Source organism: Electrophorus electricus, chromosome 8 (genome assembly GCF_013358815.1).
Source record: "Electrophorus electricus isolate fEleEle1 chromosome 8, fEleEle1.pri, whole genome shotgun sequence".
Taxonomy (NCBI): Eukaryota; Metazoa; Chordata; class Actinopteri; order Gymnotiformes; family Gymnotidae; genus Electrophorus; species Electrophorus electricus.
Window position 1 is genome coordinate 27121109 of NC_049542.1, and position 16989 is coordinate 27138097.

Here is a 16989-nt window from a genome sequence, read left to right on the forward strand (position 1 = left end):
TGGTAAGTGCCCACACCCTACGCATCACAATGCAATTGTCAGGGATGCGCAACTTGTAGGGCAGGACTGAGAAGGGCTTGGTAACGCGTGTCCTGCAGATGTCTCTGGCATTATTCAAGTTTTTGGCATTGATGGGGCCATAGGGGCTATGGATCCTAGGGCATTATTTTCTGGACTTATTAGACCATCTTAAAACTAGTAAGCCCTGGTCTCTCCCCTCTGCAAGATGTCTCCCTTGTGAGGTCAACAGGGAGGGTTTCGTAGAGGGGTTTATACTACAGAGCTGGCTGTACTTCCAGTATCTCCTCTGTCCTGATCCTCCTGACAGTCTGAAGGTTTGTTTTTTGTTGCAGTTTTTAGAAGGAGAAGCTTTACAATGGGCAGACCTTGTTATCACTCAGATAACTGAGGAAATGGGTACTTTAGAGGGATTTTTTTGACTGTTAAGGGCTAGGTTATCAGGCTCAAGACCCCGAAAATCCCCTGTCAGCACTGACAAGCTCAGTACACTATTACCCATCATCACAACTCCCCAGCCAGTCCCTGTCTCCAGTGTGGAGACCCCCAGCCTGGTCCAGTTCTTGTTCCCAACATGGGAGATGCTGCTCTGCCGGATCCGGTTCCTGTTCCTAGTGTGGGAGATGCCACCCATCCCACACCTGCTCCTTTTCCCGGCCTAGTGGAGGCTCCTCGGCCTGTTCTCGTTGCCCAAGATATCACTCAACCTGTTCCTGTTTCCTGTATCCGGCCTGTTCCTGTAGCTGTGCCAACGGATCTCCCAGACCCTCTGCTGACTGGCACGACCACGCCTCGAGACCTCCTGGACCCACTGCTGACCATCATCGCCATGCCTCTGGACCCGCCACTGAACACCACAGCCATGCCCCCAGAGCAGCCAGGTCCTGAACCTGGTGCTAAGGACACCTCACAGCTTGTTCCTGGAGTGTAAGTAGCCAGGCCTGTTCCTGTGCTTTGTGCCAGACCTATACCTGGGGTTGCTCCTTATGACTCTCTCGTGCCCAAGAAAGCTGCTACAGATGTGCTCCCTGAGACGCTTAGGACTCCTTTGGCCACACCTTGCAGTCTGCCAGTGACTCTTACAACCTCTCGGTCTCATGTGACTCCTCTGCCCCAATGACTGCTTCATCAGTGTCCTCAGCTCCTGCTTTGCCAGCTCCTTTTCCTGCTTTTGTCCTTGTACCTGTCCAAGTGTCCGTGCCAGTATATGTGAACTCCGTACAACCTGCTACCCTGCCTGTCCCTGCCTCTGTTACCCTGCCTGTCCCAGCCTCTGTTACCCTGCCTGTCCCTGCCTCTGTTACCCTGCCCGTCCCTGCCTCTGTTACCCTGCCCGTCCCTGCCTCTGTTACCCTGCCCGTCCATGCCTCTGTTACCCTGCCCGTCCGTGCCTCTATTACCCTGCCCGTCCCTGCCTCTGTTACCCTGCCTGTCCCTGCCTCTGTTACCCTGCCCGTCCCTGCCTCTGTTACCCTGCCTGTCCCTGCCTCTGTTACCCTGCCTGTCCCTGCCTCTGTTACCCTGCCCGTCCCTGCCTCTGTACCCTGCTTGTTGTGCATTTTGTTCCTGTGTCTGTGTTGGTTGTAGTTAGTATAATCTCCTCTGTCTTTGCTTCTGCCCCTTCCGTATTAGCTATGCCCGAGACTGACACTTCTCCTCTCCTTTCCTGTCTTGTCTCTGTGCCCGTCTGCTGTCCCAACCATGTTTCCAGTCCCACTCCTTTTCCCTGTCGTGCTTCGGTCCTGCATTCTGCCCCTGTGCCTGTCAGCAGTCTAGCCCCAAGCCTACCCCCAGACCTGTCTCAACTTCTCTGTCTGCTCCTGTTGCCCTGATTTCTGTGTCTGTTCCCTTGTCTGCTTCTGTTGGGTCTTCTGTTCTGGTGTCTGCTCCTCATTGCATCTGGTGTTTAGCTCTTGTTTCTGATCTGTCTGCTTTCTTCTGTTTCCATGGTTCCCTGTCTCATCCCCTTTATCTCAAAATGTTCCTAGTTTGTCCGTAATTGTGGTCCTATTTAAACCTTGTTCTTATGTTTCATGTTCGCTGGTCATTGTATATGTCGATGTCTATGCCATTTTCTGACTCTGCCTCTGCCTCGCTCGCTTCTCATTATGCTGTTCTTGTTCTCTATATCCTAAGTTAAGTTACCTGCTGTTAGACACTGGAGCCTCTCTGTCTTCAGGTACCCAACACAAGGTCCCTGCTTATCAGCTATGACTTGGCAGCTTGACTGCGAGCTGGTGACCCGAGGTCATCCACTCCCTCTTCTTGTCTCCTTTACCCCTCCCTTTCTCTTTCTCTCTCTCTCTGTCTCTCTCTCTCTAAGCACAGAAGTGGCTCATGGTGGGCATGGGAACAGCTAGTGGCTCGTTGCAGAGAACATCTAATCTTTACTAGCTTTTCTCTTTCCTTTCTACGTAGACCCTTAGAACATGCCTCACTTTTCCCTGTCATCCTGTAGATTTAGATAGTAGATATAGGACACATATATACTCTGTGCTTTCCTCAATAAAGTGGGACTCTCTTAATTCACTACCTTGGTGTCAGTGTTTCTTGACTTGCCCGGATTGATCCGGCTACAGAGGATGGAGGGCAAAGAGTAACTTAGAGGAGATCGAACCTGAAGGACTGGTCACTTTGAACCAGTTTCTAACACTTGCTTTGTTTAGTTATATCTCGTTTAGTTCCTACATGCTTTCTATTGGTACTCCAGTTTATGTTGCCCTCTCTGTCTGTATTGCCTTCCCAGTTCATATTCATTAAGTTTTTTTCTGTTCTCCTGTCCGCTGTATATCATCTCGGTGCTCTCATCTACATTGTTTTCCTGATCCGTAATCACCAGTTTTAGTCATCTTTTTCCTCATTTCGCTCCCTTTTAGGTTCCTATCCCCTTGTTTAGTCATGCAAGTGTTGTTTGGTTTTCCTTTTAAATCTGTTACCTGTATTTTAGTCTTGGTGATTGTTTACCTAGTTAAGTAGTCTTTGTACTCCCTTTCCTTGTTTTCCTGTCCTGTTTATACTTGTTTCATGCTTCATTGTGTTCCCATATGTTTTCCCCTAATATTTAGTTCTCTTATTTATCTAGTGCTCATCCTCACCCTAGTTAGCCTATCATCATTTTGTTAGTTCCTGGGTTGTATTCTCCTGGTGTTTCCATTATTAAATTTGTCATTCATTAACACTGATTTGTCTATCATTTTCTTTATGGCTTCCCTCCTTTGAATTCTGCTTGCTCTCACTTCCGAGGCGATGGTACTTCGCACGTGTTCCTCCTTGACCTTCCCGGTGTTACATAAACATCTCTTGTGCATATTAATTAAACAGCATATTCAAATAAATCGTACACCTGGGGAAACTCCAGTACACCGGTGTCTCCCCAGGGCCCAGAGCTAGGCTTTCTACTTTTCTCTTTGTATACTAACTCTCTTGGTGATGTAATATCTTCTCATGGCTTGTTCTACTGCTGCTCCAATAATTTTTAATTTTGAAACCCAATAAATATTTTTCATTCCCACCTTCTGGTTTCCAGCCGAATCTCAGCTTGCTTGAGTGACATTGCATCATGGATGACAGCCCACCACTTGAAGCTCAACTCCAGCAAAACCAAGCTTCTGTACATCCCAGGAACTGCCAATCCTCACCATGACCTCACAGTTTCTTTTGAGAACTCCCTGGTATTGCTGTCTCAAGCTGCTCACAGCCTAACATAACTTTGGACAACCAGTTGTCATTCTTAACTCATGTTTCAAACCTGACCCAGTCTTGCAGATTTCTCCTTTGTAACATAAGAAGGATTTGGCCCTTTCTCTCATGGGAAGCTAACCAAGTGCTTGTACAGTCTCTCAAAACTAGACTCATCTTAAAACTAGACTACTGCAACTCGCTACCTGCTGGTCTTCGGACCTCAAAAACTCATCCCGAATGCAGGATGGTCCTGAATTTTCTTCAATCTTCCAAAGTTCACATGTCACTCTGCTGCTGCGCTCCCTTCATTGGTTTCCAGTAGCTGCTGCATCAGATTTAAAACCTTGATGCTTGCCTACAAAGCCAAAACTGGACCAGCACCTCCATACATGATGTCAATGGTCAAAACCTGATCCAAACCTCAAGTACGGCTCAGTTTGAAATACCATGCTTCGGGTCTCATGGAAGACAAGCATGGAGACTATTCTCTGTCCTGGCTCCTAGATGGTGGAACAAACTTCTACTTTTTGCAGTCTACAAATGCAGACTGAAGACCCATCTATTTGTGGAATATTTAAATGACTGTTGAGCCTGCACCTATGTTGAGAAGCTAAAACTCAACAACAAGTAGGATTTATGTACATAACACAAACATAGCAAGATTCATCCAAATGTAGCCCTGTGGGGAAAGGAATGTGTATATGATATATGTGTAAGTATATATATATCTTTCTTTCCTTTCTTCTTGTTGTTTGAAGGAGAAATTGAAGGTGAAATTGTTTACAGTTTTTCATTTGTATACTTGATTTATGAGCATTATTGATTGGTCTGTTACTTTGTCACTGAATGGTAGGATGAACCAATCAGGGGATTGGGGCAGGAAGAAAAAAAAGAAATGGAAAGAAACAAAGGAAAGGAGAGGAGACAAAAAAGGAGAGCAGGTAGACAAAGTTTGCAGCTATAATGTGGAAATATAATGTAGACATATAGACATATATGATTTGAATGTTTATCTAATTTTGTGAGATGCACTCGGTGAATGTGTGTGCCTAGGGCTGATTTTTTCTTTCCTTTTTCCTTTGTTGAAATTTGAGTTCTAATGAATGCTTTTATACAGTAAAAGCAGTAAATAGGTTCATTGGTGAAAAAAGTACTAATCCATTTCTCTTTTGATTTCATGAGGTGGGACAGCTTGCTGGATGTCTGTTTAATGTTTTCATTAATGTTTCATTACTAAAGTTTGGAGTGTGAGGAAAACAAGATAATAATAAGATAGTAGGCCTAATCACTAGTGGACTATTGTAGAACCACATTATCTCGAGTAGACAGGAGCGCCTAGCCTTCATAATTGTTATAAATAGTTGTGCAGAGGAAAACAAACTCACCTTACCTACAAGGCAGTATTTAAGAGGTAGAGGACACTACACAAACATAACCAGGTTCACTGGTTAACTAAAATTCTTTTAGTTGTATGTACTTGGATCATTTATATTTATGGCATTTAGCAGGTGACTTATAATTTTGACTGAGTACAATTCGAGCAACTGAGGGTTAGGGGCCTTGTTAAGGTGCCCGATAGTGGTAAAATTGGCAACAGTGGGGTTTGAACTGGCAACCTTTTGATTACTAGCCAAGTACATTAACCACTGACCTAGAACTGGCCCACTGGGACCAGCCTGCATAGGTTTCATGGATGTAACACCATAAAATGTATATACATATGTACATATATGTCAGTTATAATTTCTATCAGTATTTAAATAAACATAAAATAGCATAACTCTTGTTAGTAGCTATAAATTCAACTTTTATACTTGCAATTTGTTTAAAAATATACTCTCCATGCACTCCAACTGCACTACATATAAATGCTAATGATCATTCAACAAGCACATTTACTAAGTTATTAAAAGTGAATAGTACTACCACTACTTTTTAAGTTATTAAAAGTGTTACTCTTTTGCAAAATCAGCAAGTCACTACCTTTGGGGTGGTTACAGTACTAAAAGCTTCTGCATGCTTTGTATGTACATATTTTTTTCATACATATCATAACTGCATAAAATCTCTCTCAATTACTTTAGTCAACTGTCACAAGCAGTAAAAAACATCATTTTACACAAATGATAACTGGAAAATGACTGCACTCCTGCTACACCCCTTGTGGTAATCGCATCCATTCAAAGTTCCACAACACAGTAAAGTGTGGAACAAGCCTGACCACTTTCAGAATGCACTTTGACATTATTTACATAATTTACAAGAAAAAAGTGGATTTACAAATGCAATACACTAGTGGTATATGTTAAAACTAATGTAAGCTGTGTGAAAATACCATAAGGTCAGCATCATTTTCTTGTGGCGATGTAGACTCATTCATTTCTTGTCGTGCTTTCTGTTCAAAAAAAGACAGAGATCAGATTTTTATAATGTAGGTCAAATATATGCTCATACACTGTGCTTTATAAGACATAAAAGATAACATTTTGATGGGATCTTTGTCAGATCTCAAACATTATTGTGTCTATTCCTGTATATAACCTTTAACCAGCTGTTCCATTGACCACAATTAGTAACACCATACATAACCTTACATAATTAAATTAAATATAATTAAAAAACAGAAGTGAACAAATTGCTTCATTATTTATCAAAACCAAAGGCTCAATGTCAAGAGTTTGAAATTTACATTTACATTCATTCTTTTCAGTAGAGCACTGTCTCATTGCAGATGATGGGACAGTAGAGTTAAAGCGTTGGAGTTTGTTTCACTATTGCAAAGCACATAGTGTATTGGAGCTTGTATTAAAGTTAGTATTACCCAGTGACAAATGTCATTCAAAGCTCTGATGCGGTGGGATTGTTCTGATAGTGACCCAGAGGAACAATTAGTCAAACCTGTGAATCAGCCTTTCTGTATTTTAAGTACTTGCTGTATTTTATCTGTAATTTTATTTTCATATACATCAATTAATATTGTGAAACTCAATATTGTATTCTTTTTTAAAGACTAAATTTACTTTAGGCTACTTTTTAGGCTGTTTAAATAAAAACATATTTAAGAGGGCAGAAACCAGTGAAATAACTAATGAATTACATATTTAGTTTAGCCAGGTACATGTTAAATGAGTAGCCTTTATTTATAACATTTACGCATTTATAAACTTGTTTATTGACGCAGACATCTTTTTGTCATGGTGCTGATCCTTTTCTTTCAACATATTTGACTGATCTACAATGCAGAAATTCTAACAGGTGGTTATAGAACCGGGACTTGCCCGGACTATGACTCTGTCCTAGTCTTTGGGGTTGAGAAAACTGCTTTAAGGAGATGTTTGGTGATAACTGCATTTAATAACTTCCCCCACATCCTTAACCGTTTCTATGAATAAAACAATCAACCAAAAAGATCCAAGTAAGAAAAGAACTCAGTGCTGACATTCCAGCAAGACTTAATCAAATTAAGTCATATCAGAGCCAAGAATACATCTAATTACACACTATGAAAAGACTATGGCAACAACATGAAAATAGCCAGTCCATGTGCATAAATCTGTCATTGTTAATAATAATAATAATAATAAAACAAAAAACAACAAAGAAACAGTAAACAGGATATTTTAACAAGCACTTACCAGGTTTAAGAACAGAAACTGTCTAGGGAAGTCTTTCATTTGGTTCACCTTATATAGCTCTGCTATATAGTGATGTATTCAGTGACGTATACTGCAAAACTTTAGCAATGCTTATATTTTTGTTTCAATAAACCAAACACACACTACACTTATTTCCAAGTTTCACTTTCTTCTCTTTCTTGAGTATCAATTCCTAAGAACTCTGAGCACGAGATGAGAAAATGTGATGCATGTAATTATATGTTGTGTAATTCACAGAAGTCGTTGGTTTCTTGTCTCACTGAAGTATGAAAATATTTCAGATGACAATTATTACACTAGATAGATTTCTGGGGGGGGGGGGGGTGAGAGAGAAAGAGAGAGAGAGAGAGAGAGAGAGAGGCCAAATCACATTTCTGATGTGCCTATTGAAGTATTATCTCACCTCTGGTTTCATTTTAAAGCACAAGAAAACTGCTTGACTCAATTTGCAGCATTCAGTAATTGTCTTTTAAAAATATACTTGGCATCTGCCAATTGAGATATTTTAAATGTTCTACCAAAAACCAAAATCTCTTCCAACTTATCATTTATAATGCTTAATGACAATAATTTAGTGATTAATATGAATACAATACAGGGAGACCGGGCAACCCTGGCTACCACCAAATCATGCATCAAATCTTTGGAAAGTTAACAATAACAGCTGTTGATTCCTTTATAAAACATATCAACTGTATTAACAAAAAATCACATAAACCAAATAATTTGAGATTTATCAAGATAGTTGTGTTCAGTAATGCTGAAGGCCTTAAAGAAAGTCAAAAAATGTTTTAGAATGCAGTGAGTGTACATGATTTAACAAGTTAAGGACCAACACTTGTTAATATGCAACCCTACATTTGAAAACTAGTTAGGTCTCTGAAACATTTCTACGTAGACTTGTCCTTACACTGTTTGCATAATCCATTGTTAAAAATTAAGTAAACACAAACTGCACATTACTATTTCAGTCATGTGCTAAAAAAGTAATGCACCCTCTGTACAGTATAAATATAACAATTTTATTGTACAATTGGTAGAAAACATGCTAATGAAATGGCCATAACCTCTGAGTTAACCTCTTAGTTGGCTTAACAGCCCTCTTGCTGAAGATCTTCCTTACATGAGAATTTACCCTTCTAGGAAGACCACAAGTCTTTTGAGCAAAGTTTATATACAATTTTGAAGTGAATGAATTGTAGGAGAGGCTATTACTTGTCTGTTGTATTTGTGATAACTCACATGACACTTTTCATAAGCTTGCTTATCCTCTCATTTTTAAAAAAAAGTAAAATGTTTTACTGATCCGGACGGCTAAGTCACTTCTCACTATAAAAACTAATTTCGTAATTATCCATTTGTAGGTCGAATTGGGTGTGTTGAATATGGAAAAACACAATGCAAAGAATATCACAAAGCATCCCAGGACTGAAGATGGACAAAGCCCTGACCGCCAACGTATGGATTATTTTTCTAGGTCATCTGTGTTCGGTCCTTTTTTTTTTTTTTAGAGAAGAGATATTTCAGAGCAGGGAAAGATAATGTAATGAATATAAAAACAGACAGAAAATTAGAAAAAAAAATAACCCAACATCATCTGAGGACTGCTTTCATTAGATTCATTGTCCAAAGATCCCACAGAACACACTTTGGACACCAAGTTTAAAATAAAAAATAATTTTAGTAAATTGAAATTTTTTAGAAAATGATTTGCAAGTGTTTTATGCAACTGGGTTACGTTTGTGCAATTACACTGGAAACAGCACGATCCTTATGATGCTTTATAAAACTGAAATACAACAGACAGAGAACAAGAAAAATCATAACTTTTCAACTGTTGGCACCCATGTTTTTTTCTTTTATGCATGAATTAAAGATTAGTTTTGTTGTCATTTTTGGTTTGATTGTTTTGACACTTAAAGGTATTTTGAACATTTTTAAAACATGAACCTCTGCGATTTAGTTGAGTGTCATTTTTCATTCCTGTTTGCAAAGTTTGTTAGTTTATGTTAGATTGATGAACTCTGGCAGTCAGACTTGTTTTGAGGCACAGGCCTTCATATGGGTTTTTCCATACTAATTCCAAATATAATATGCAAACTTGTTATATTCGAGAAATTTAGCCAATATTTCAAGCCTACTCCTGTAAACATGAAGAGCATGAGAAAAATGCCTTTAGTACAGAGATGAGACATAAAATGTGGGTATCGAGAACATGAACGGTCAGTGTTTGAAAACACATTCAGTTGCATCCCGATGTCATTTAAGGTTTCTAGCAAATGTATTCTTTTGTTACCATGCCAAAGTAATTTTGCATTCTTGTTTAAGGCAGGTGGAGAGAGGGGGAGAGTAGGGTCATCAGAAAGCATTTCTGTGCGGTCTATGGCAGCCTCTAACACGCTAATGTAATTAGTACGATATTTGGCCTGGGGATTTGGACGTAATCCAGGACCCGTCACTGGCACAGACCGAATTCCCAAATTTGCTCATGCCACGTGCACTCCAAGAGCCGGTCTCCCTGTGAAGTTTCGTCTTGATGTGTGAATACATGGAGGAAGACTTATTTGGAAAAAATCAGCAAAAAAGGGACAGCCTTGTAACTAAAAAAATAAAGTAATATGAAAAGACATATGGGTTAAAAATAAGTGGTGGCAACAGATTCAACATACCACTTTACTTCTTTGCCTTTCCAGACCCTGAGCTATTTACATATTCTTTACTTAATTTCATTATATTCTGAACTATAAGTAGACCTGAACCAAATTTAGACTTGTAGCTTTTAAAAGGTACTGTTTTTTTTGCTATCTAGATCCTATATACTGTATATCCAACTAAGAAGTAATTTGGTTACATTATAACCATGGTCATTCTGCAAACATATAAACACCAAATGCTACAATCCCGAGCTGAGAGTTGTTATTTAAAAAGAAAAATTGCTAAAAGTACATGTCTACTATGCTCAGGAACAAAAAAACATTTACCCTAATTTGATTTTAAAGTATTTTTGAGGAGAAAGGCAATCAAACTTGTGACATTCAAGCCTCACAACCAAAGTTTTTCATTCCTGGTGTTTTCCTTCTATTTTTTCCTGCAAACTAATAAATAATTCAGAAAAAAATATCCATTACGATGGAGACAGTAGTAACATTTACAAGGAAATTAAACAAAACAAACCAAAAAGTGAACCCCACTGGTTCAAACAAAAGATGATCATTAGGAATTGTTCACCCATTACATGGTTCATAATTTGAAAACTCAAATTACATAAACATCCAGGCAGGCATGTTCTGGTAGAGGGGAGACACACAGAATGCTGCCAAGTCCGGCTGGTCGAGCTCTCGCAAGCCAAAAGGAAGATGAGATGAAGACAGAGGTGTGCTTTTTATCTTTCCTTCTTTTCTTTTTTTTTTATACTGAGTTTTTGTCCAGTCTCTCTCTGGTGACGTGTGTTAATATCAAACAAGCATTCTTATTCTACCCAAGTTACCAAACATCTGAAGTCCGATGAGGCTGTCTTACTGACAGGTCGTGTTGCCAGACTGTTCCATTACATCTATCACTGTGTCGTAGTTTCTCCGCTGATTTCAAGGCCGTGCTGCTGGAGTTGGGCTCGGAGCAGTGCGTTGTCATTCTTAAGGTCCTCAATCTGGAGCAAAGTGACATGCAGATCTAACTTTAGCATGTCCCCACAATGCCATGCAGGAATTCGGCTAGGACAAAGGCCTCCTGTGATGAAGGGTGATGGGTACCTGTTGTCTTAGGAGCTCGTTGTCCACCTGCACTCTCTCCACCTCTTTGAAACTCTCTTGCAGCCTTTGGTTACTCTGTCTGAGTTCTCTAATGTAGTCACACGCCTTAGAAAGTATTCCCCCTTTGCTCTGTGTGTGTGTGTGTGTGTGTGTGTGTGTGTGTATACACATGTAATGAGGAGACACAGAGAAAATATATGTAATATATGTAAATAATTACATTTGACTAAACATATGGAAAATACCATGTTTTGTGGCCTAGAATATGTTCTGTTAACAATCATCCAGAAGAAATAGTATGTGTGTGTACACACCGCTCCAGTTTTGGTGTTGTCCATGTTGCAGTCTGGGATGATTTTGGACAGTGTGACGATCCAGTTATTGATCTTGTCTCTTCTTCTTCTTTCCACTGCACAGAAAAACCAGACTATGTAAAAAGTCCACTTTTCAACAATATTATGAATTCAGATTATCAAAGAGCAGTGCAAGATGATTATATAGCTATATTAGGTATACAATACTGACATCTAAGGGCAAAAACTGAACAAGATTTCAGCTGCTGCCAAATTCTAGGAAAATTTGACAACTTTAGCTGTCATGTTCCGTACGTAATTATATTTTGTTATTTATCTTATTTAAGATAAATAAAATCTTGGCAGCCTACTCATCTGAAAATGCATCTGTAGTATTAATATTGTATCTATTAGTAATGTATACTAGGTAAACAAAAGTTTGAAGTGTATTCTATAGGGTGAGTTTACTTTCATCATTGCAGTTTTACCTTCGTTGTGTTGTGCTCTTCTTCGCTCATCACGTGGTGCTCTCGGGCCGTCCACCTTCCTGTTGAAGCCAAGATATACAGGAAATGGTGAGCAGGTGCTGTTAGTCATAATGCTAAAATTGAACACGAATGCAGAACCTTGCCTGCTAAAGTCTTGTAACAAAACCTACATACTAAACAATCTATAGTTCTACAAAGTCTTGTTACAAAACACACACTAAATCTATCATTCTACAAAGGTTGCAGATCCAATTTTAGTAAGACAGGGCGTTTTGGGTTTAACATTCACTCAAACATTAAATCAAAGACTTATCTTTGACTGTTTATTCAAGCTGGATTAAAAAAAAAAAAAATCAACCCTGCACTCTGCACACTGGTCAACCTGAAACCAAACACAAGTACCAGCCACCCTAGGAAAAAAAGACCCAAGTGTTAACATCGACATGGTCGACGGGTTACGATCAAAAGGCCCGAAGCAGCAGCTACAGGCTAGTGCAGTAGAAGTTAAGGCTCGGTAACTACTTTTTTTTGGGGGGGGGGGGGGGGGTTGTGGGGGATGGGGGAGGGGAAGCAGGAGGTGTTCCTCACCAGTTCGAACTGCCATGTTGAAGCATCTTGTTTTCGCCAAAGTCTCTGGGAACGGCAGGTAGGTAAGTAGGACACATTTTTTCCCCTCTATTTTTTGTAAGGTTTGTAAATATTTTTAGCACTCAATTTGATGGGCAGAATGTCAGAAATAAAACTCTATATGCCAGTTGTCACTATAATCTTTGTTAAAATTCCACACGTGAATGTTTATGCGGTTGTAATTCTATTCACTTTGGTAGTGTGAGACATGGAACGAACTACTTAGGTGTCCAGTAAGGGGACGGACGGACGCAAGAAGTAGACATGTTAGAGGGGAGAGGTGCGTGTAAACCCATGGCTCATACTTACGTGGAGTAAGTGTGTGTGCGTGGGGCAATAGTGCGAGGCGTGCCAGTCTGCAACACGTCCGGGGGACTCATCATTACATAAAACTGACCTGGGTACAGACAGAAAAAGAGGACTGTATTAGATACAAGCCAGACACGTGTTGCAGTGGGGACTGACTTAGCATGGCAGATTTTCAAATAAATGCATCAATTGCATCAATACCATTTCCACCAGGACAGATATTTACTGACATGAAGGCCCATAATACATCCTTTCTGGTTTGACACTAAAGCAACCAGATAATGCTTCAAAACCTTCAACAATATAGATGCGAGAATTTTTATTTCAAGTGTGCGATTGAAAAACATGCGATTGTGACCATGATCATCCCAACTGCATTTATTAATATTCTAAACAATGGTTAACATTGTATGATACAAGAAACTACAACATACTCTCCCACTGAACACAGTACAGTGAAAGTAATTTTCTATATATCTGTTCTTATCTTTTTTTCTTTCATAGGCAGAAATAGTTGTCCTACAGAAGAAGCACAGCTCAATGAATGACCATTGGATAAGGATTTAAATGACTAGGGAAAGGGTTTAGATAACAGGCAGCCACACCCATCACACCAGTACAGTATTATTTTACACTATTGTGGTTGCTGATTTACTGAAAGCAGTGTTAGCCTAACTGAGAAGCTAACTGGTGTGTAACTGGTGCATAACTGATGGCGGCACAGAAAAAGACCTGCAGCTGGCGTGAGCGTGGTGTCGGCAGCTGCCTGCACTGAAACAGCGGTGGCCGTGCCGTCACTGACAGTAGCAGCAGGGAAGTAAGCGAAGCGTGTCTCTCCACCCACCGTCTCCCCTGCGGGACTGCCGCCATTACTGAAAGGGTTCTGAATAACAGCCTAAACCAAAAAAAAAAGAGAGAGAGAGAGAATAAATCACTGGTTACATAGAACAACAAGCAAAGTATTATGCATAAGGGTAAAATCACAGAATAGCACACACACACACACACACACACACACACACACACACACACACACACCCCTGTGGGGCACCAGCGGACACTACACACACATACATACATACATACCCACACACACACACACACACACACACACACACACACACACAACCTGTGGGGCCCCCGTGAAGGCAGCTGTGGACACTACACTGACTGCAGCTCCTCCATCTCCTGCTGCCTCCAACTGGTCTTCTGTCACTTGGACAACACGATATGTCACCTGAATTATTTAAATAAACAAACAAATAAATAAATAAATAAGCATTTATCATTTAAAACACAAAAAAATTAAAATATAAAATATGTGCAGCACATCACAAACTTACATGGTCTTATGTCAGACACAATGTTTATTTTCAGTGCTTTAGGGAATACGTTTTTTTCATAAATTCTGCAAATATGTTTCAACCAGAGAAGTATGCAATCTCAGTAAACTCCAGTAATTGGTTCTTTCTCTTTTGGCCATTACATTATCTTTTTATGAGTTGTGCAACAGTATATGTCAGACAAAAAAAGCAAAGCTGTGCATATTTCCATATCACTTCTTGAATCAGTCCTTCATTAAAAAATAAACAGCCCTGGGCCTTTGAGATTAGATCTTTGAGTATCACTACCGAACATGTAATTAAAGATCTTGTAGGTCTTTTTTTACTACTTTAGATGTAAACTGATCAGTCAAATAATCTCATCCATACGCCAATAAAACAGGTACACTGTGGGAAATAAAAATCTGAAGCCAAGACCAAACAAACCAGACACATCTTTAAACAGATTCAGTTTCTACAACATCCAGACAGGAGCTTTAGAGAAGTGGACAATGTCCACACACTGCGCTGACCTGCCCACCGCTGTTCTCTGTGCGGAACTGGTACTGGACATTGTGGTCAGTGAACACTGCGGCCTGCTGGGCACTTGCAATGGTAACAGCAGCCTGCTCCTCTGCCCCCACTCTCTCTCCTAAGGAACGAGCACACATTCAGACAGACATACAGTTCTGTAGTTAAACAAACATGAGACCAGTCTCTACAGCAGTCATCAATACGACTGTGTAAATGAGGGGGAAAAATACATGATGATTCAAACAGGCCAGATGAATGTGTGTTTTTAATCCTGCTGTGTAAAGGAACTGAAGCACCTATTTGTAACCACTGCATTAATCTGACAACTGCCTGTGTAGCACCATATTCTGTACGCAGCTAAACAGACTTTAGATTTGCATACCCAACATGTGAACACACACTCTCTTCTTCCTTTTTCTTTCTTCCAGTCTCACAAACACACACAGACATTTTTTAAAATAAAAAAACCCAACAAAACAAAAACAAAATGTAATTCCTGCAAAAGGACAAAATAAAACTTACCTTCCTGCAACTGAACAACTTCCTCAGTTTCCTGTTTGTCGTGACTGGATCAGAATATGCAAGAGAGAGATTAAAGATTAAAGAACAGGTACAGATTAAACATTAAACTGCTAAAGATTAAAGAACTGTCAGAAAAATGACATCAGAGCTGTGCAATATAATAACATGCAGTCTAACATCTAAAATTAGACAGAAGCAACTTTGCATACCTAATACTATCACTGATGTTCATGATTATAGTTCAAGGACAGTTTTTACCTTTGAATAGAGCGATCTCAATCTACATCTCAGTTTAGCACGGTTCTTCTGACACAACTGGACATATGAGACCAGGCAACACAACTCTGATCGGTCATTAACGACTGAATATTACCAGATGGTCATTTCCAAGTGTTCTCGGCTGTCAGAATATTTTTAGTGTAGTTCTTGTTACAAGTGTCAAAATAATGTGAAATACATATTTAAAAGCATTTCTACCCATCTCAAACATTCCCTTCAGTAACAGGTTAACTGGCATAGCATGTTTTTCAAAGGAAAATGTAAAATACTGCCGTTTGCAAATTAAACAAATATTGCAAAATACCCCCCCCCCCCCCAATATATCTTAACCCCTTGCCTTCTTCGAGAGTTTTGTGTGACTTTCATCTGTAAAATCCCCATATAGGAAGGCATTTCAGTATCTGCATTAGAACAGTAACCCTCCCTCCTGCAAACACACACACACAAACCAGACCCGCGTTAACCGAGAAATGAAAATAATAATAATAAAAAATTTATATTTATATATATATATATATATATATATATATATTTTATTTTATTTTTTTTATTTGACTAGCACCTGCCTGAGCAGCTTCAAGACACTTCCTAAATGGACTGAAACACATTCATCCAAACCTTAGTCAGCTAGCACCTAAAGAAGCTACCAACTGTACTCATTTTAGCTGATTAACTGAGCTTTAAGGTTCGTAAGCCTATAAAACACATCCACGACGAACAACGATAAAATGTGCTTGTAAACGCTTTATGGAGCAGCACAGCAAAAATTAGCAGAACAAACCACAATCTCCGGAATAGCCAGCAAGCCCAAGGAGCTTTTCTGATGCAAGCGAGGGCAGGGCAGGGGACAAAATTAACTAGTTAGCGTTAGCCAGCTAGCGAAAATCAAGATAAATGCATCGACTTTAACCGCAACCTGCAGTATTAAGCGCAACAGCTAGGTGCTACGCTAATAATTAAAAACATCCACCATCCGTTGCACTTAAGTAAGGCGTGCAGCAAACTTGATAATAGTTGTAAATTAAACTTGCATGTTAAATGATAGTAAATGCTCCGCTATAAGATGGTGTCTGGGCCCGGGAGCCATTAACTAGGGCGACGAGCAAGTGACGCATTCTCACCTCGTCGGAGTGTCCAAGCTCTGTTCAAGCATATCCATGAAGGTAAAGATTTAAAAACGTGATATTCAGCGACACTGAAATACGGAGATGGAAGTGCTGATCACGGGGACAAACACACGGGTCATGTGAGAAAGACAGTCCAGGACACGTGAGGTACAGGCTGGGCAAGAAGTTAAAATGGAGCCCGCCGAGGAGACGGAGGTTGCGCTCGTCTGCTGGTCTTTGTTGCGGGTATTGCCGAACTACCGCTCCGTGTAGGAGTGCTGTTCACGGCGCCGCTAAACTCTTCGCGACGTATTCAACATCGAGGCATTTGTGTAGTCGCTATATTGATTGAAGTGATATTTAATATCTGTCGGAGCGTTTGTGACGTTACCCCACTTGTTACTT

At 40.0% G+C, this 16989-nt stretch overlaps 1 protein-coding gene across 3 annotated transcripts in view; it reads right to left on the reverse strand.

Annotated features, from left to right (window-relative positions):
- Positions 1 to 8356: 8356 nt before the first annotated feature.
- The window catches only part of usf2 (upstream transcription factor 2, c-fos interacting), a 10184-nt gene continuing 1551 nt past the window's right edge, over positions 8357 to 16989 (reverse strand). The window contains exons 1-12 of one of the 3 annotated variants that reach the window (XM_035528922.1): positions 16600 to 16989; positions 15816 to 15905; positions 15200 to 15243; positions 14677 to 14795; positions 13951 to 14058; positions 13554 to 13716; positions 12822 to 12909; positions 12474 to 12518; positions 11886 to 11944; positions 11419 to 11513; positions 11105 to 11233; positions 8357 to 11001 (exon numbers count right to left, since the gene is read on the reverse strand). The exon at positions 16600 to 16989 is cut by the window's right edge and continues 1551 nt beyond it. In XM_035528922.1, the coding sequence (XP_035384815.1) occupies positions 10912 to 11001; positions 11105 to 11233; positions 11419 to 11513; positions 11886 to 11944; positions 12474 to 12518; positions 12822 to 12909; positions 13554 to 13716; positions 13951 to 14058; positions 14677 to 14795; positions 15200 to 15243; positions 15816 to 15905; positions 16600 to 16637 (1068 nt within the window). In that variant the 5' untranslated portion in view covers positions 16638 to 16989 and the 3' untranslated portion in view covers positions 8357 to 10911. The remainder of the gene's footprint in view (positions 11002 to 11104; positions 11234 to 11418; positions 11514 to 11885; positions 11945 to 12473; positions 12519 to 12821; positions 12910 to 13553; positions 13717 to 13950; positions 14059 to 14676; positions 14796 to 15199; positions 15244 to 15815; positions 15906 to 16599) is intronic. The other 2 variants (XM_035528923.1, XM_027011535.2) reach the window with 2 other exon arrangements.